The sequence below is a fragment of the Clupea harengus genome, chromosome 3, assembly GCF_900700415.2.
Source record: "Clupea harengus chromosome 3, Ch_v2.0.2, whole genome shotgun sequence".
NCBI classification, from domain to species: Eukaryota; Metazoa; Chordata; class Actinopteri; order Clupeiformes; family Clupeidae; genus Clupea; species Clupea harengus.
This window is the reverse complement of record NC_045154.1, coordinates 21,815,284-21,835,297: the sequence shown is the minus strand read 5'-3', so window position 1 is coordinate 21,835,297 and position 20,014 is coordinate 21,815,284. Positions and strand designations below refer to the sequence as shown.

The following is a 20,014-nucleotide window of genomic DNA, read 5'->3' as shown; positions in this document are numbered from 1 at the left end:
AGACTACTGCTGCCACCTAGTGGCTTGAATGCTAAAATAGTAAATACACTTTACTACAGCGGGGGATACTGGCCCCATTGGTGGTCTCACCTCGCCACCTCAGATTTGTTCATGTGCTTTTACGCATGTGGATCATTTAAGAGCAGTTTACAGATCCCATTGGTGTCAAATTCAGGTCACATTATAAAGCAAATAGAAACACACAGCACACTCGCATAAGGGAAATAAATTGGAATTGAGCCTCAACACAGCCTAATTGGCACACACAGCCTTGATTAGCCTTCTCTATGGGGCTAGTCATAGCGTTGCATTGTGTCTTCTCCATTTAAAGACCACCCTGTAAGACCCTTCAGCACACTCTCTCACTGAAAAAGCAGCCATGCCCACATTCTCACATAAAGGCCAAATCCCTGTCCCCCCCCCTTTGCATGCTCTTGCACAGGGTGTCCCATTTCCTTTAGGATTCGAGGTCATATGGCTCTCCAAATGGCCCTCCAGACGGAGCGTTTTACGGTGCAGACTCCAAACAGTGTGGTAGAAGATAATTCCCAGAATGCTTTGGGCACTGAGGCAGTGTAACATGGAACATGGCTACTGGGAAAGAACCCATCTTTGCAAATAATAATACAATTTTTGGAATGTTTGCAATCTGTTGGAATATCTTATCGTTTAATATCGTTTAATGTAGATGCAAAGGAATATGTAATTGGATTGGAACACGCATGTCAGAAAAATCGTCAATAGACATTGTTAATAGAACTTTGTGTATGAAGGACGATTTTGAGTGACAGTACAGTATTTTTTATGTCCTGTGTATGAAGCTTAAAAATAATCCAGCAGCAAATGTTCTACTCTTTCCCACTCATTTCATATCAGTGCAGAGTAGACATATGGACAGGACTAAAATGGGTTGTCTCATTTCACAGGAGGATATTTAAAAAACGACCCCTTTGTGGCAACTCAAAACCAAGTGGGCGTTCAAAAACATTGGGAATGGGTAAAAATAAGAAACAGGATTGGATTGGATGTTTATGACTTTAGGTAAGATTCAGTTAACGTTGGACCGTCGACAGGATGGTCATCTCAATGCCCACCTCACCGTCGCCAGTAGCCTACGTCAGTCTCCTCCCACCTCATTTATGCAGCCTACCACTATACATTGTCTAGCCGGGCAACTAATTGGAAGAGGAGCATCAATGGCTGTAGAAAGATAGGCATCTGTACCTGTTATTATTCTAAGTAAACGACAATTCATCACGTCAGTGTTGAAACTGGTAACACTAGAGTAGGCGTAACCTGCTGATGAACATGACGACATGTCAGCACTGAGAAGGACAGCTGAGAAAAAAATTGCACGATGCTTATCTGTGTTACACTTAAAATGTTCAGAATGGGTAGGATGCTGCAAGTCTGGTATATGTAAGGGTCCAGTTCACAGCCTGCAAATTCTTTCCCTGCGATGGACAGTAAATTCACCGTCCACGCTCTTTAGATCGCCTATCGCTCGCTATTCTTTGTGAGCAATGCACGAGAGCTCCGAGAGAACGGGATCTTGGGATGTTGCCTTTATGGAGAATGAGGCAGAGGGCGTATCAGCTAGGAAGGAAACTGGCAAGCAGCTTTGCACGTTGAGCAATCAAGAAATCTGTGCAGCATGCCAGCAGAATTTCCACAACCGCGAGCCTATGCTGTTGCCATGTCTTCATTCATTGTGCAAGACCTGTGTGCCATTGCCCTGGCGGAGTTTGATGGTCCCCGATCAACCAGGAGCATCTCCCGTCGATCAGGGGTCGAAACCACGTGAGCTTGTTTACAAATAAACCTGACACGGTGTAGCGTCCATGCTAGTAGCAGGCGTTCTTTGCCTTTTGCCTTTGCTAATTATTCGTCAAACAATTCGTCCACTGAGAATTAACAAGGTCCACGTGCACTTTTGAGAGGAACGTGATTTAAAATCATATTATTTTATAGTATTTCGTGCAAAAAGCAGGTCAGATAGGCCTTGGTAACCAGCGGTGGACGAATTGTAATGTGCTTTTTTTTGGTGACTTTAGTTAAAGTTAGGTTGGTATGAGCATAGGCTCACAAGGCTCACAATTCACGAAATTCAACCAACCAAGTCCACAACACAGGATGGACTTCAGATCTAGTCAAGAAAGTTGGTTTACTGATTTAACTGGAGGAGTCTAATTTTTCAAATTTCCCTGTTAGATTCACTTGTGGTATATTATTCTGGAAACCTCTAATCTGTTCCCAGGTTTACTTCAGGTAAACCTTTGTTTTAAAGGGCTCAGGAGAACCTGATTAGACAAAACTTCAGTTACTCACTTTGCACCACTTGCACCCCTTAACTGGGATCAAAGCTGTTGCATATCCATTGTATGGAAACTGCACCTTTAGTGATGTGGTAATAATAACAAGGATAGGCCTTTCTTTATGAATGTTAACATTTTGTTCAAAAGCAATCCTTACTTGCAACAACAGGCCTGCACTGGCCTTCAACCTTAAAAATCGTCTTTTATATTTATATGTAGTTAAACTTTAACTTTAACTGTTAAAGTAACACTATGCAACAATTTGACACTTTTTGAGGTATGGTTTTATAGGCAACTAGTTTTGGTACCATCCTCAAATTCATTTCGATAGCATATGGTCATGTGAAAGACAGATAAACACCTGTGTGTCTCCCACTAGCCATCCAGGATATGCCCAATGTAGTTCTGTATACCGGGCTGGAATACCCTGCAAAAATGGAAGAAAAGCTTTCATAGCATGACATTGCCAGCTATAGTGCCAAAAGACACCAGTTTGTGTGTTGACAAGCTTCTATCAGTGTCAACTGGGCTATTGGTGGTGTTTGCAAGGTTTTTGTATGCCTTTTAGGTAGTTAACTTGCTAGTTTTGGAACAGAACTTCTATTGCTGCTTTAACTTTATATTTATTGTATGTTTTATTGCATTAGGCTAATCAATGTTTACCAGGTAAAATCTGCACTGGTTAGTTTTTGTCTAAAACTACAAGCCTATTCATTGTCTCCATTGTTTTACATGACTCAGAGGGCTCTCTACTACAGCAGGGAATTGCAACAATTCGATACTATATATTTGGACTACTGTAGTATATTACTGCGATTCTTTACATTTTACGATACAGCAAATATTGCGATTCGATTCTGCGATACATTGCAGTTTATTTCTCCCATATATTACGTTTCGTACACTGGGAGTCTGTGCAGCCATCTTGGCGCGGTGAATTTGTTCTCGACTCTGACTTCCTTTCTAATTCCCGCTGTGACACAAGACAAAAACAAGGTCTTGTGCCATCTTGTGGACCTCAGAAGCAATGTTATCATAGTAAACATATGTACCAAAATAATATTAAAATCACAGTATGAAATAAAAAAATATTGCGATACTTGGCACCCCTATATTGGGACAATATCATGCCAAAAAATATTGCGATACTAAACCGTGTCAATGTTTTCTCTCAACTCTCTACACTATTTGTTGCACTGTTTGTAGCTCGTGTAAATCATATTATGAAATGTTTAGTTGATTTTTCTAAGGGTCCACCTACTCAATAATCTCAAAATCCTTATGAGGAGAAGTCAGGACATACTGCATTGGAGTTTTGTCACCTTGGAATTTGTGTTTTGGTGAAGGGTTTTTTAAGTCTCTTTGTATTTCTGTCGTGTGCTTGTAATGGGAATCAACATTCTTGTTCATTTAGTGAATGTGATCCGCTGTCCAGTGTGCCGGCAAGAGTTCATGGATGTGGATGTGATGGAGAACTTCTTTTTGAGGGACTCTGTAGAGATGTCCAGTTCCACGGTTGATAAGCCTTTTCAGGTGAGAGATACAAATACAACGACAACATTGGTCATGATATATACTTCAGGATTAGGTATGAGATCTATGAAATCTAGCTAGGTGAACCGACAAATTGGAAATTGAAAAATAGAAAAACTATCTGATATAATGAAACCCATGAAAATACTGAATCATGTTCAGGAAAGAGAAGTACCAACTACAGGGCCTCTGCGGTGTTGCCTGTCAAAGTTTATCATCTCTTCCCCCTCAGAGCAGACCCACGTAATGAGATGATCTGTCTCCTCCATAGCTTTGTATGAGTTGTGATGACAACACTGAGGCCTCTGGCTTCTGCGAGCAGTGTGTGGAGTTTCTGTGTGTCACCTGCATTGATGCTCACCAGAGGGTGAAGTTCACCAAGGACCACCATATCCGACAGCAGGAGGAGCTATCACGTAAGGGGTTCTACCTGGAAGTGTGTAGATAGATAGCCATGGTTCTGGTTTCTGTTTCTGTTTATTTTTTTTCTGTTGTATTAACTCTGAATTAGAGGTCACCTTTGACCTTGTTTAGATGAAGTGGACATTGTTTTGGGGCTTGCATTAGCTTTCGTGTGACTGCATAGTTATCTATGTCATCCATCTGGTCCTGCAGAAATACTGGGGATCTCCACACCAAAGCCAGTCTTCTGTGATGTTCACAAACAAGAGCCCCTGAAGTTGTTCTGTGAGACATGTGATCGTCCCACATGCAGAGACTGCCAGCTGCTGAAGCACAAAGACCACAAGTACAAAGCTGCTTCTGTCTAGAGTTATAAATACTGTAGAACTTGTTTGTATTCATTATTTAGTGTAACCAGCCTTTATAACAGGGTTTTGGTGAGATGGACTTAACTACATTTGCGGTATGACCGACCCAGGTTGAATAAGAAATGAGATGAAACATTCATTGAACTCTGCATGCTCAGTTTTTACACCTAAATTAAGATTTTTCTAATCTGTATTTCAGTTATTACTAACCAGTAGGTGTTACAATGTTTCCTACTAAATAGTTGTCTAATGCTATTTTGATATGACACATCGTGTCTTGATACACACATATGATACAAGACGCATCATGTGTTGATGACTGTTTTTGTATTAGTTATCAGTTTTTAGAAGATGCCTATAGAAACCACAGACAGAACATGGAGGAAATGATTTGTCAGCTACAAGAGAAAAGGAAAAGCATTGAAGACATTTCGGACTCAATAAATAACGGGTAACTCACTGAAAGAAGCATGTTCACATATAGCAGCATTGTATGAGGATATTTTTAATGAGGAACCGTACAGAAATATAAAGGTATATTTGTTGACATTTTCTATTTCCCAGGATTGCTAAAGCTGATGAAAACTACACAACAGTTCACAATGAGATCAAAACTTCAATGTGCAGTTTGATTTTAGAGATTAACAGAAAGGGAAAGATTCTGTTAAACCAGTTGGAGGTATGATTACATGTTTCAGACTTTGCAATTAGTTTGAGTTTGAGAATAGTGTGTTTAACATGGGTTATCCAAGGTCAATTTAGAGTATTTCTATGTGTGTGTGTGTGTGTGTGTGTGTGTGTGTGTGTGTGTGTGTGTGTGTGTGTGTGTGTGTGTGTGTGTGTGTGTGTGTGTGTGTGTGTGTGTGTGTGTGTGTGTGTGTGTGTGTCTTTCCAGACTCTTACTAAGGATAACCGCAACAGTCTTAGGAAGCAACAGCAGGATGTTAGTTCCTTATCCAGGCACTTGGATCATGTGATCACCTTTACCAAATGGGCCACTGGACACAGTGGTGGCACTGCTCTCCTCTACTGCAAACGCCTGGTGAGTCAGGGTTCTCTGCCCCAGAGCATCTGAAACCTGAAGGGGCTGGACGCTGAACAAACAGCAAAGGAATGTCTGTGAATCATTCAAGATGAATGTCTGTGAACTTTCTGTCTCCATCATTCAAGATGAATGTCTGTCTCAGATTCTCTTTCAGATTAGCAACCTGCTGAAGACTAAATGCAGCACAGCATTTGTGCCACAGAGCATCGTGCACTTCCAATGTCAGGCAGGATATTGGACCTCCAATGTTGAACTCGGTGAGATGATGATGACACGAACATTAGGAAGAATATTGTAGCATTTAGACTGCAATTTAGACTCCGAAACAGTGATTGGTTCTGCCTGGCATTCTGTGTGAGCTGTTCCAAAGGGACAAATGATTTTGAATTGTGCAGAATGTGCAGTACTATTGCAGAATGTAATGGAACATTAACAAAAATAATACAGAGTAAAAGTCTTACGGAAACAGTACTCTGGGTGTGATTATATTGTGCTGATGGTTCAGGAGTGTCTACATGTTACAGTGTGGCTTCACTCTTCCCCCACTCACTGATATGGGGCAACTTTTGCCTGCAGCATGCCTACTTTGCCTTCTTTTTGCTGCAGGCTCTTTAATGGTGGAAAACATCCAAGGTCCTCAGCTGAATGGCTTCCAGGGCATCTACCCTGTGAATCATCTGGGGCAGGGCTACCCCGTAGGCCTCCCTCCGGGTACCTCCCAACAGCCCAAGCCACCGCACAGCACACTGGCTCAGCTCCAGATGCAGGTGGAGAAACTAGCCAAACAGCAGCCACCAACAGCACCGTTGGCTCCACCTCCCCACTGGTCATGGTCCCAGAGCGTGCCTCTCCCCCGGCCTCCATCCATCCGGCCCCCGAGAAGCTCGGCACCACAGGGCTTTCATCCTATGCCTCAGCAGGGTAGGGGGTTTATGCCACCCCACTACCACCAGATGAGTCCCATCGGTGCTATGAAAAGCCCTGGATCACCAAGTCAGGTGAGTGCTATTCACTGTCCGGTCACTCACTTGGCAATGGAGTCTGAGCTTGGGAGGTGACAGAGTAAGTGCTGTAAACTGAAAGCTAACTGAAGGATTGTCAGATACTGCAACAAGCTCAGATTTGTCGAGTTATTCCTATGTGCTGAGGCCTTAGCAGGAAGTTGTTTAAGGAAAAGAAAAGGGAGTGAATCACTAAAAGTCTAAGATAGGTTGGTACCCATCAGCAACACCCCAGACTGAACCCAAAATGGTGGCCTTAGCTCAGTGACCAGGCCATAGAAGAAAAGCCATATAACCATATATAACTAATCTTTCATCTGCACTGCTCACTTGATTATGCTGCATCTGAATGCAACAAATAGGAGTATTGCCAGTCATAGTGTCTCAAAGGGCCCAGGTATTTGAGTGACATGAAGTTTCAACAGGCTCTGACGGTAGATGACGCTGTCCCAAATGGGGTTGACAGCTGTCATGTCTCAGACACTCTAAGCTCTGACGTGTCAAGATCTGTTAGAATCATAAGTCAGCCCTTACAAAAACAAAGACAGATCTCATCACTATAAATCAGTTCAGGACCAGCTGGTCACATGTGTTGGAAAAAGCCCTGAATGTGAGCTGATGTCTGCGGTGTAATTTTGTTTAGTCTAGCTTTGCGTTCAGTTCTTTTAACTCTTAAAAACTGTTTAATAATAGTGCAGATCTTGCGTTATAGCAAGGCTTATTTTCATGGGCACAAAGCAAAACTACTCAAGTGAAAAACTCCCCAAACACATTGCATCATCCTCCCATTAATGAGATATCGGGAACTGTTTGTGAGATGATCTGCCGTTGTGCAATAGAGAATTCTGTTTGGTTATTTTGCAAATATAAAGCCTTATGATATCATATTATCATTTGTTAACCAGAAGAATCCCTTGTTTGGGTGAATAGGGAACAAGATCGAATGCTTTTGTTTTGTCCTAAGACTGAGAGAAGCTTGCGAAATGTAACCAGAGTTCATAATCTTCCCCTGAAGTAGTCAACTCCCACAGCCAGATTCAACAGATGACAAGATAAATGAAAATAGACTCATGCATTGTTGCCTTTCTCTGTCATCTTGGATTGTGAAAGATCTAGCCATGCTCTATTCAATTTTCGGGAACTCCAAATCATACTTAATTTGGACGGCACAATGTTAAATGGCTCTTGTCTCACATAATAAATTCTATAAGACTTATTGTACCACTAAATTTTGCTCACTTCATCCTGAAGGCTCTCCAGAATTTAAGGGGACTTGTGAACAGCCCTGGCTGTCCATCCAAGCACATGGACGTCATCCAGACTCGGAGCGCACTTCTGTACTCCCACAGTGCACCTCTGCCTACCAGTGACAGACTGAGCTCTCCCCTCTCGCTACAGGAGGTGAATGGCCAGTATAGACTTAGCACAGACACACATATCACCCACATATACTGCTGAAAAGGTGTGCATGCAAGCAATGCTGGATATGGCCATATAAATCCTTCCATAGCTGTTAAGCCATGTACAGAAAACACATTATAAGCATGCAGAAGTCCAACCTTTAAAGATGCAGTGTGATGGATTTAGGGGGATATATTAGCACAAATGGAATATAGTATTCATAGTCATTATTATTTAATTAGTGTGTATTCACCTGACTACAAATCGTTGTGTTAGCTTAGAATGAGCCCTTCATATCTACATAAGGAACATGTCCTCTACCACAGAGTCGGACATGTTTCCACAGTAGCCCAGAAGAGACAAACCAAAACACTGGCACTAGAGAGAGCCTTTTGTGTTTTTATGGCTATTGATGGTCACCGTAGGTTCTCCTACGTGCTTGGAAAGGGAGGGGTATTCAGTTGGTTGCACCACTACTAGATGCCACTAAATCCTGCACAATGCACCTTTAACTCATCTGTTGGTTTTCATGAGTGTGTGAGCCTGACATACTGTTTCCTTGATGTCTTAATCAGAGGAATGACCTGGCTTTCTCCTCACCTTTACTAAGGCCCACCTTTCCACAAACAACCTTTATTCCAGGAAGTGTTGGTAAGTGATTTCATAAATGAGCATGTTTTAATGTTTTTATTTTCAGGTCTGTGTAGTTTATGTATTAGTTCTGTATTAGTTGTCATGTTCAAAACATGATCTCCCTTTTCAGCTCCAGGATATCCAAATTATTGCAAACCTCCTTATGCCCACCCTGACACAGAGACTAAGTACAACCTTTTAACTCTTTTTGACACAAATTGTTATTATCTGTTCTTTTTGGCTTCTATATAAACATGCTATGCTGAGCTCATTGCCTATTGAAAGGTTTCTTTCTAGGCTCAGTTTCGTAGTCAACGGCAGTTGGTATATATTGCATTTCTCATAACCCTGGTTCATTGCAACACTTTTTTTTTTTTACATTTTTACCCTGAGGGTTCCTGTTAGGACTCAGCAATTCAGCTCAGCTGCAAAGCGTCGCAGACACTCATCTCCAGGACCCATCATCATCATTAAGGATGAGCCTGACGAGAAGGATGACGTGAGATATGTAAGACAGCGGAGTAGCAACACAAGCTGGCATGGAATAGCATGAACCATCACCCTTTGCACTGTATTTAATAATCAGTCATAGAGAATAGGTGGTGTCTTGATTGTTTTGATCTGTGTCATGTTTTTAACACCCATTACTCCACTGTGCTCCTATTACGTGTGTCTATTAAGATGCAATGCACAATGAGACCCAGTCTTCCGGACAGCACGGGGGATCAAGGCAATCGAAACAGTGCACACAAAGATGGGTCTCACCACAGCACTGGGGTTCAAACTCTGGTTTCACAGCACAAAACACCGGACTGGCTCCTGCCTGCTCAGCCCAGGAGTACAGAGGAAACCTCGCAGGTTCCACAACAGGGTATGACCGACCAGTCCAGTGTTCTGTTCCAAAACTGTTCCAAAACTTCTCAGCATCCTGAGGCAGATGAGCAAACCCAGGCCTCACGACCCAGCCCGGGGTATCTCTCCTCCTCTGGTGGTTGCTATAACGACCACACACAAAAGCCTCAGCAGAGCGCCGAGGTCCAGCCGAAAGGTCACATTGAGAGCACCAGCAACCCACAGCCGTCCCAGGCCCCTTCAGGGAGGCATACGACTGTGAACGAACCAGCATCAGCAGAGGACCTCAGTGAAGACTGCTGCAGAGTGTGCCAGACTGGAGGAGAGCTGCTGTGTTGTGACAAGTGTTCAAAAGTGTACCACAGCTCCTGTCACATCCCCCCTCTCCCCAAATCGCCACGGTAAGAACTCAATTTGTTTGTTCCTTTGGCACTTATCAGGGCTGACATCACTAGGAGCTAAATCTCCATGTTTACTCTGGGATGCGTTCACGGTGAGACAATAGTGTAACCTTTGGCTTGTCCTTCAGTTTGTTTCCAGGAAAGCATATTGGCACTAATCTAGTAATATAAACTATGTACTGCATAAACTGCTCTGTTTGGACTTAAAGCCGTTTTTACTGTTTTTAAGGTACGTTTTTGTAGGGAACTCAGTTTTCTAACATTCTCAAATTGATTTTGTTGCTAAAATGGTCGTGAGAAGGACTGATGATGTCAATCCCATTAACCAATCCAGGCTATTCACTTTGTGGTTTGATGTTCAGGGTTGGAAACCTCACACAAATATAAGAATAGCTTTTTCAGCAGGCCGTCACCAATATATATTGCTAGCTTACTTTTGTCAGTGCCAACTGTGCATGTCAGATCTAGCTAATTAGCTCGCTGGTTTTAGACAAAAGTTCTGTAGCGGTAAGGCAAGTTGTCTTATGATAGGTTGCTTTCGCAGTAATCCAAAGAAATATTGAGGATCTGTTCAGAAATGCGTCTAAATGCTTTACATAATCATCTACTGTGTTAAAATCCAATTTTGTTGAGGCACCTGTTTTTTAAAGAGGCGCAAACCCTCTAGCTCCTCCAGCAGTTGCTCTCAGTTGTTTTGTTCAACTGTGGTACTCTGCAGTGCAGTGTTCTTACTTTTATTCATGGCTAATGCAGAATATGCAGGAATCACGTCACTTTTTTTTGTGGTCACGATATTTCATAACAGTTCAACCACTGGATGTCTCTTCGCTATCAGGGTACAGAAAACATTCCTAACAGAAGCATTTTTTCAATTTTTTTATTTACAATCCTTCAATAAGTTAATATTGTCAGTCTTTAATTATACAAGTAGAGGGAAACTAAATCTTTCTCTGGCCCTGGATGTATTAACTCACATTAACTCAGTGGTTTCTCATATCTCAAATATGTTCAGAGGAATGTCTGACCTCCTAATCTCCAAGCAAATAATATTTGTGTAACATTCTTCAACCCTTTCTGTATAATGTGTTCCTCATCCAGTGGGCAGTGGTTTTGCACACTTTGCCGAGACCTCTACACACCTGAGATGGAGTATGACAGTGAAATCCTTGCAGAGACCACAATGAAGAATGAGGCCTCTTCCATTATGAAGCCTGTGGACAAAAGGGTCAGTGTTGGTCAGAGTGTACGCTCCTGAGCACCTCGTTCATTCTTTCAGATATCAGAGACTGAGTCTTCTTTAGCCACACATATCAAGCTATCAAGCGACTAACAGAGCTATCTGCAGACTTTAAGCTCCTCGTTCATGTTTTCAGATATCAGAGACTGAGTAACAGAACTATCTGCAGACTTTAAGCCCCTCATTTTATGTTTTCAGATATTAGAGACATATTTGAGCCCCTCATTTATGTTTTTTATTAGATAGCAGAGACTGAGTAACAGAGCTATCTGCAGACTTTAAGTGTGTCCTATACCCTGTGTCCCATACAGAAATGTGAGAGGCTTCTACTACAAATATACTGCAGTGAATTAAGTGCAGACTTCCGGCTGTCCTTGCCCTCAACCGTGAGTCCTTCCTTGCTGAATGGAATGTAGTTTGTATTGTGCTGAAGACATAACAAATTATCCGTATTTCCTTTTTTACTTTATTGATATTAAACAGTCAGCTGTGGCTGAGTATATTAATTCTGATACAAGTTCAACCAATATTTTTTGTTTTGTAGTTCGAACCCAAACAGTGTTATTCAAGTAAGACGCCAGTGCAGCTTGCAGTGGTGAAAAGCAAGCTGGAGTCGAAGCACAGCTCCTGCTACTACAGCCCTGCGGAGTTTGTTTCTGATGTGAGAGTTGTCTTCAGAAACTACTCCAACTTTTATGAGGTAGGCTTGGCTCTGCTGGCAACTCACTCACAATGCTTTTAGCATTTATGTGTTACTGAGACAAGCACAACACAATGATACATGATACATCATTTCACTTAATGGAGTAAATATTTAGACTGATAAATACAAATACACATACACACATGGAGAATAATGTGAATTTGTTATACATTGATTGCCGTATCTTGATAATAATTTCCCTTTATTCAGAAAGATTCAGTTGTTGAGGCTGCCGCAGCAAGCCTGGAGAAGTTCTTTGAGGAGCAGCTGAAGAGTGTGTTTCTTGAAATCGCATTTCCTTAAGTCAAGTATAAGGTGGGGGAATTGACAGCCCAGACCACTGTTTCTTCAGAGACAACTACTAAAGTGTCTATGTGCAAAGACTGCAGGCTGAAGGTCTGACTGTCCACAATACTGTGATCAAACCAGCATACAGGGTACCAAAGGGGTCTGGTCAAGCCCATGGTTTACCATTTACATTTACATTTACATTTAGTCATTTAGCAGACGCTTTTGTCCAAAGCGACGTACAAGGGAGAGAATATGTACAAGGGAGAGAATATGTTTACCAGCACTCAGCTGTTCTACTTGGCATCAAATTATCCGCAGCATTTTGAGACATTTTCTCTGGATTTCTAGCTCATTTACAACAAAGCTGACTTAAGGAATGTAGCATAAAAAAAAGACTTGAAAAGAATGAATGACGCAGGAATTCTTGTAATTGATGTTGGCATTCAGATGGTTTATTTACTGTTTCATTTGTTGTCATGCCAGAGCCACAACACTTTTTAAAAGGGTTCAGAGGAACAGAGACTAAACATGCACATGACTTTGCGGCAATGTCTCAGGCTTGTGTTCTAGCCTTGAGGATGTTCCAAAACAGTTGAGCTTAAAGTATTCTAAGGAAAAGGGAGCCAATGTCAAGTTAGCATGACAGAGAGACATAGCGATAGCTGCCATGTCACGTTTTCCAAATCAGACTAGAGCTAAATGCCAGACGATGTCTGTTTGATGTTTGTAAGACGCAAACACACAGAAATGGTTCAGTATTTTGCATAAAATGGTGGTGTTTACAAAAAGCACCCATTCCCATATGCCAATCCCAATTTTATTTATATAGCGCCAAAACAATAAAAGTGTCTCAAGGCACTTTACAGAGCCCAGAATTGTGTGGCTCATACTGTACTGTGAGAGGTAGGAGGACATCTCACAAATGTTCACTTTCAAAGATGGTCTATCTTTTTATACACCATGGTTGACCTGGGGATTCATTTGACTTCGATCTAGTGCAGATCTTTTCCAGAATCTGCTGTTTTGGAAATTTCCTTACACACTCGGACATACAGAGTAATAATCTCATGGCCTTCCTGGCCCTTAAAAAGATGAACTGTAAGTAGGTAGCACACAACGTCTTCAGGCTGGCTTCGCTAATGAGAAAAAAAAATGATTATTTTTTTTTTGCGCTTTTATGGCAAGTACATGTCTGGTAAATATTTGCGAGCAAAACAGCTGTAGTCTGTAACCAGAAGGTGATGTTCAACAGAGGTAGTGAAAGATTGTTCATTTTGTAGGATTAGCATTGAGACACATCAGCTAACTGTCACTTCTGTCAAATCAGGGTTCAGGATAGTTTCATGTTTCAACACTATTTTGAAATCATGTTTACATGGTTGGATGTATTTTCTGACTCACATTGTTAACAATATGTAAAGGAATTATTATTATTGAATGATTGCTTAATGAATGCAAACATGGTGTTTTGTCCTCATAATTCGATGTCTTATTTTGTAAGTGACTGTGAAGTAAAGCATGAGATGTGATGGGAAATATAAAAATACTTGTGAATACATCTATGGTTTATTTAAATTTGAGTTCATAAGTTTGAATGTGTGAAATTTCTTACAGAGTAAAGTCAAACGTGACACATACATGTTGTGTATTCAGTGGAAATGTGCTTGATTTCCCCATGATGTGTTACCAGCATGACAATCCAAAGTAATTTAGTAAGAATGCTGCTAAACCTTTGGGTTTTAATGACTGGTTGCAGTGTGAGTCAGCACTTTAACAGAACAGTTTTAACAGGCCTGATAGAGTTTGCTGGAGGAGGGCAAGGTGAGAAGCAAAACCTTTAACTTGACTTAAAGGGTCTAGTGGTGATTCCGGCCCCTGCTTGAAACTGCACTGGCAAATAGTTTCTGCCGTTAATGGCCCACCGCTGAGTGACACAAACATGGCGAGACAAGGCGAGGCATGGCTTCAAAAGGAGAAGGCTGCCCTCCAGAAGATTATCGCTGTTTAAAAAATGACCTCAACTGCAGCAATTTCCCACATCCAAGAGACCCCGAGTTTGGACCCAGGCTGTTTCTTATTAAATCCTTCCGGGGGAGGGGGTCAGTGGAATGAGAAAGTGGCAAAGATAGATTAGAAAGAGCCACAAGCTCTGTAAGAACCCCTCAGATCTCAACAGCGCTTTGGACGAGCGGGGCCTTAGTCTGTTTGTTATTATGAGGTCTTATTTTGAGGCCTTATATGGCCGTGTGTTTCCAACAAACTCACCTTCTACACAGCTAATAAACAGAAATGAGATAAGGGCAGGTCAGTCGCAAATCATTCAGCCTGTGATTTCTTCAAAAAGGCCAGAGACTAGTTTCATCCCAGGCTGAGGCTGAGGCCAATGTGGTAGCATTGTGTCGAGAATCTCACAATGCTAGCGCTAATTTCATATTTTCCACTCCGATGACACACACACACACACACACACACGGAGTAGAATCAAAGAATTACATATTTGCACATATGCTAGTTCTTACTTCACAGCAATCACAAGCCAAGGAAATCACAGGCTTATGCATATGTCATCTAGAGCTCATTCATATTGAACTGGACTGTGTTTAACAGACCATTCTTAAAATCATGTTCAAGATCAAACAACTGGAGCCTAAAACATGAAATGAAGTAGCCATCAGAGTTGGCTTTTTCATTAATGGGAAACACCAGTGATTTTGGAAATTAAAGGATTTGTTGCTCTTTAGCAGCCAAATGTCTTTTGTCAAATTTTCTTTTGTTTTAACGGAAGTGGAAGCAAGCAGAAAGTGGTAATCTACGCAAAAGCAAGAAATAAAATATCTTTTAGCATGATGCTTTATTGTGGAACAATCAGTCAAATATGGTAGCATAGTTGTGCCATATTTCAAAATAATCGTGTTAATCAAGGCTACCACTGCTATTTGATAACAATTAAAGCCAAGATTTACATCCTTCAGAATGATGCAATGTTTTCCCAACCCTCTCTATGCATCTCTTATAGTTACATCCTGCTGAGATGCCACCACATTCCACTTAAGGCAGGTACATAAAAGGGCAGTACGGTCTGGTTTGCCACATACCAGCAGATGGTGCTACTGACTTCTGGTCCCGTGTGATGCTGGTTGACTGGCCAGTGTTTCGACAATATTTTAAAGGCAAATACTAATGGCAAATGTAAAGGTTCAGCCTTCCTTAGCCATTGTAAGAGACATTTTTAAAGGACAAGACTTCCATTCAAAGCGGTATTTGATTTTAGTGCAATTCAAGAGATGAGGCATCAAAACAATTTACAACATTTTCAACTGAGCAATGTGCAAAGGCAGTGACGGACTGAAGTAACTATTATTTGAAAACAACTTTTTTTTTTTTTTTTCTTCCATGTCAAACACTCTTCTTTTCTAGAAGAAAATGGGATAACAGATTAGGTAAAAATTACTGAATCGTAAGGGAAGTAACCCCACCGCCATCTTGTTGACACTTTGGCATATCCTCTTGACATACAAAATGTATAAATGTTCATTCTGTCAACGACATCCATCTTCACCTTCATCTATTGGCCTACTTATTCCTTATTTTGAGTTCAGTATTTTTTGCCAACAGTAGATAAATGACAGATAACTTCCAACCAGTAAATCACTCTAAATTCCCAGTTATAATGTGGCCACATACCCTAGGCTTCTTTTTGTATAATGACCACACACATAGGTGCCTTTAAGAAAGACTGAATATTGGGAGAAATATCTTTCTTCCACAGGTTTCCCACCTCAACGTTACTTCCAGAGGTAATTTATTTTCCCTTTTCCATACTACTTATTGAGAAAAGTCTTAAGTTCGGAGTCTGTCAGATCGGTATGGAAAAATCTGTTATAAGCATTAACACTGATTGTCTGAGTGCTTTTATGGGGTGTCGTCAGTAAAGAAAAACAGGCAATTTTATCAAACCAGTCATTTTGGATCCTGGTCCTGTATTCTGCAAGCTGACAGGCTATTATCAGGCTATCATCTGATTTAATTTGATCCACAAACTGTTTGCTAATCAAATGGGGAACTATCATGAACATTGAGACAGATACAGTATGCTTTTTGTTGTTGTATGTGATCATTCCTACCTTGTTATCTTATTTGTGGATGAGTAGATATCTGACAGTGATTACCTGAGACCTTCAATTAAACGTCTATCAGTGAAATGCTGTTGAAATCCTAGCCTTTAGTCACAACATCTGAAACATCAACGCATTGGAAGAAGTAAACAGGATAAGATTAAGCTTGGGAGACTGACAATACCCATAGGCTGAAATGGGGAAAGTACACCTCAGGATGGTTAGAACACCTTCACCCTGTTGCCTTATTTCCTAGTGTAGTTCATTTACAGGGATGCTTAAAATGAGTTTGGTGGGTCGCTGATAACAGTGGGTGGACGAGGCCTGTTGAGCCTCATTCTGGCACTGTGGCATTGCCTTTAAAACAGCTGACTCATATGTGTATACTTCCTTCTGTTTGCTATGCATGAGTCGTACATGAGCTGTGTCCATTTGCCATTCCCTACCATGAGCAGAACCAGTCCGTTTTTTGTGCCTGTCAGTCCTGGGTTGGTTGTGCACACTCCCCTGTTTCCTCTCTATCTTTTTCAGTGTAATAGCAGGAGACCCTTTTCCATAGTTGAAAGATAGCCCCACTGGATTACCTGGCGTGCAGTGGCTTAAGTGGTATACAGACACAAGCGAGTGAGTGGCATTACGTGCTGGGGGTATGTGGTGGTCTTAGAGGGGTCAGCCTTGGACACCCTGCTTGTAAGTCCTGTGCATGCTTCGTAGCTATTTCTGTTGCCAAGGCAATCTTAAAAGGTCCTCTCTAGCATCTAGTCTGTTTCAGACAATAAATGTCACTAAGAGGTAGACAAGCTCATCTCCCTGCCTTAGTCTTTTCTCATTATCATGTTTTGCTTTAGTTGCAATGCAGTGCTGAGCTCAGCTATGTGTTTAGCCAACAGCTCTTCTGGCTTATTCGAGAGTAAATCCGGCTTTGGATGGAAATGTTCATTCATCAGTCTCACTAGCTGGTTGTGTTTTTTTGTTGTATGTTTATTCTTCATCATCAGTGTCGTCGGTCTTGGAAGAGCAATTCTTGTATTGTCAGTAAAGCTGTTAGATTTCTGTCGGTATTTCATAGAATTGTTCTTCTTTTAATGTTGTGTTAATGTTATTTTAATGAGTCTGTTATCTTGACATAAGTTGGCTATTTTGAACCTCAACATTTGAATAAAGGCAGTCCATCCCCTCAGTGTTCTAAAAAAGACCCTTCCCCTAAACATAAGCACATGTGTTATCTAGGCTAGGGGACATTACTGCTAAAGGCCCCGTCACACCATGACGTTCTGGTCAACGTTCTCTGAACTTTCTAATCGTTCAATTTCGAGCGTTCTAGGGCGATGTGGACACATCTGGCGTGTGACTTAACGAAAGAATAGCGTAGGACTGACGCATGACTACTAACGTGGGACTCACGCATGAGGAGCATGTAACCGCGACTTGTGACGTGTCACTTGTGCGCGACAAACGTGTGCTGACGTGTCTGCTACTAGCGCTGCTGCAAGTAAGAAGATGATAAATCCTGCTGAAAGTAAGAAGAATACAAAGCCTCTTTCACTAGCAATGTCTTCGGACGAAGATTTACTGTTATTATTACTGTGATTTACGAAATAACGGGCGTTATTCCTGGGGTTTTATGTTATTAAAATAAATTATTTAAATTTGACAGTGAATTTGTGTTTCTCAATGTTTATTATTAGAAAACATCAACACATCCACACACATTGTCCATGTCACAAGAGTCTTCATATCATATCCATCTGCCATGGAACAGCACCAGCTATAACAGTGCTCAGCTATGTTCAAGTTCAGTACATCTACTTCATGCTGGGCTCAAGCAAGCATATATACCCTCCACTCCGCTTTTCGCTAGATTATGCAATGACCTTGCATGACATGATAGCATGGAATATGTAGATTTATAGTGCACAGAATAACGTTTGCAATGATGTAAGTTGCGTTTGTTGATCACGTATGGTTAATAACATATTAATTGTAGAAGGGACATGATAAAATCAAGATCTTCCCTTGGTGAAAAAACTTTCGCCGATATCTTTCTACGAGAGATGGGTTAGGTGCTCAAATTTCCCTGGATCAAAGAGGACGTTAGTAGGCATGTCCAAACTAAAAATCACGTCTCAGGATTGCTGCGCACATAAGTTATTTCGGGTGCATCAACTGTACTCAGTCTACCCTACCCAACGACTGACTATGATAGCCAAACGCGTGCAAAGTTAATAAAACGTTCCACGAAAGTTCTCCAGCGTTTAAATGAAACGTTGAAGAACGCTGATCTCCATGAGAACTTTTGTGCATGTTCAAAACTTTTTTTTTGGACCAGCGTTCTCCTCCGATCACCGACGATTACCGACGATTACAGCGTTCACCAGCTTTCACACAAAGCTCTTCTGGCGCAATTCCAGCGACCATGGACGATTACCAACGTTTCCTCTAACATCATAGAACGTTGACCAGAACGTCATGGTGTGACGGGGCCTTAATGTAAGATGGGAAACAGACACATTTTAAATATGTAGTTTTTGTTGTCAAACTATAAAAATGCTTTTAGAACCACAGGTATGTTGTTTAATTAATTATAATTATAATAATTATAATTAGGATTTAAATAAGAGCCAATGCATTCTATGAATCTTATTTTTCCATTTCAGGTTATTCTGTGCTTACATTTACATTCATCTGGGTAGAAAACATGGATGGGTGGGTGGGTGGAAAACAGGAATGGTTAGAAAATAAAAGACAAAATGACATCATTGGATTATCTCTAATAAATATAATCAGTCCCCCTTCCAACAACAGCTGTTCAGCTAGAAGCATGCAAACATGTAGCACCGTGCCATGGAATCGTATTAATTTTCCACCCTAAGAGCTCAATATGTTCTAACTTGTCTGAACAACTGCTTACTGTAAATATTGATGGGCTTTAAATGTATCAATTTCCTCTGCTCTACTTACAGCTATACAACTACAGTCTTACCATTGATGTATTTTAACATATACTATACATAGGATATTACAGTTTGAATGTCTTACTATGTCGCATCCCAAATATGCCTTGACTTCTTAAGAACAGAGAGTAACATTCCCAGGTGGAGTGTGGTTGCTTACGAGTCAGGCAAAAATGGCTTTCTACCTTAGAAAGACATGGTAGTTTACTTTACAGTAGCCTACAGCTCCAGGAGCAGTTTTACCAAGTTTGGCCATTTGAAAAAGATGTTTCATCAGAGGCGTCTTCGTAGAAAAGACATGTGGCTTTGATTAGTGTGTGTGGCTTACTCCTAGCTCTGTCACCTTGCCCAGAACCAAAGGGGTGATTGAAATAGCAGAGACTTCGCTGGTATAAAAATGTTTATAAAGTCCCCTTGCGATTATTCCGCTACCTAATCCTTCCACCTGGAAGGAGTGGTGAGAATCTCTCTGGTATATGAGTGGTCCGGAGCCTGCACGTTCAAAGCCAGAACAATGTGTTTTTTAAGGTGTTTTTTACTATTAACATCCTTCTCTCGAGATTAAAAGGACATAGCTCTGGTGTCAGTAGTTGTATGCAACAAAAAAAACTAGATTATAAAAACAGTAATTCCTTGTGTCTCTTTCCAGCGTCTTATCGTAAATGGCTGCTGAAAGTTGAGAAGTCTGAGGAAAAGTCTAGAATTGTCTTTCCCACATGTCTGCGACTTCTTCCCAATGGAATTGGTTCGATGAAACCAGAGG

The 20,014-nt window shown here is 41.2% G+C and overlaps 1 protein-coding gene across 2 annotated transcripts; it reads left to right on the top strand.

Moving 5' to 3' along the window:
* The first annotated feature begins 595 nt into the window (after positions 1-595).
* On the top strand, positions 596-13,741 carry LOC105913373 (transcription intermediary factor 1-alpha-like). Of its 2 annotated transcripts, none has more exons than XM_031564936.2 (18): positions 596-1,800; positions 3,730-3,848; positions 4,120-4,264; positions 4,464-4,596; positions 4,953-5,069; positions 5,183-5,297; positions 5,514-5,660; positions 5,806-5,920; positions 6,270-6,661; positions 7,916-8,065; positions 8,641-8,716; positions 8,829-8,886; positions 9,092-9,206; positions 9,380-9,951; positions 11,050-11,176; positions 11,500-11,574; positions 11,733-11,888; positions 12,106-13,741. In XM_031564936.2, the coding sequence occupies exons 1-18, from the start codon at positions 1,524-1,526 to the stop codon at positions 12,160-12,162; spliced, it is 2,946 nt and encodes a 981-aa protein (XP_031420796.1). In that variant the 5' UTR covers positions 596-1,523; the 3' UTR covers positions 12,163-13,741. The 2 variants fall into 2 exon arrangements, with proteins under 2 accessions (XP_031420796.1, XP_031420795.1); XM_031564935.2 differs by having other exon boundaries at positions 600-1,800; positions 12,102-13,741.
* Positions 13,742-20,014: the final 6,273 nt, after the last annotated feature.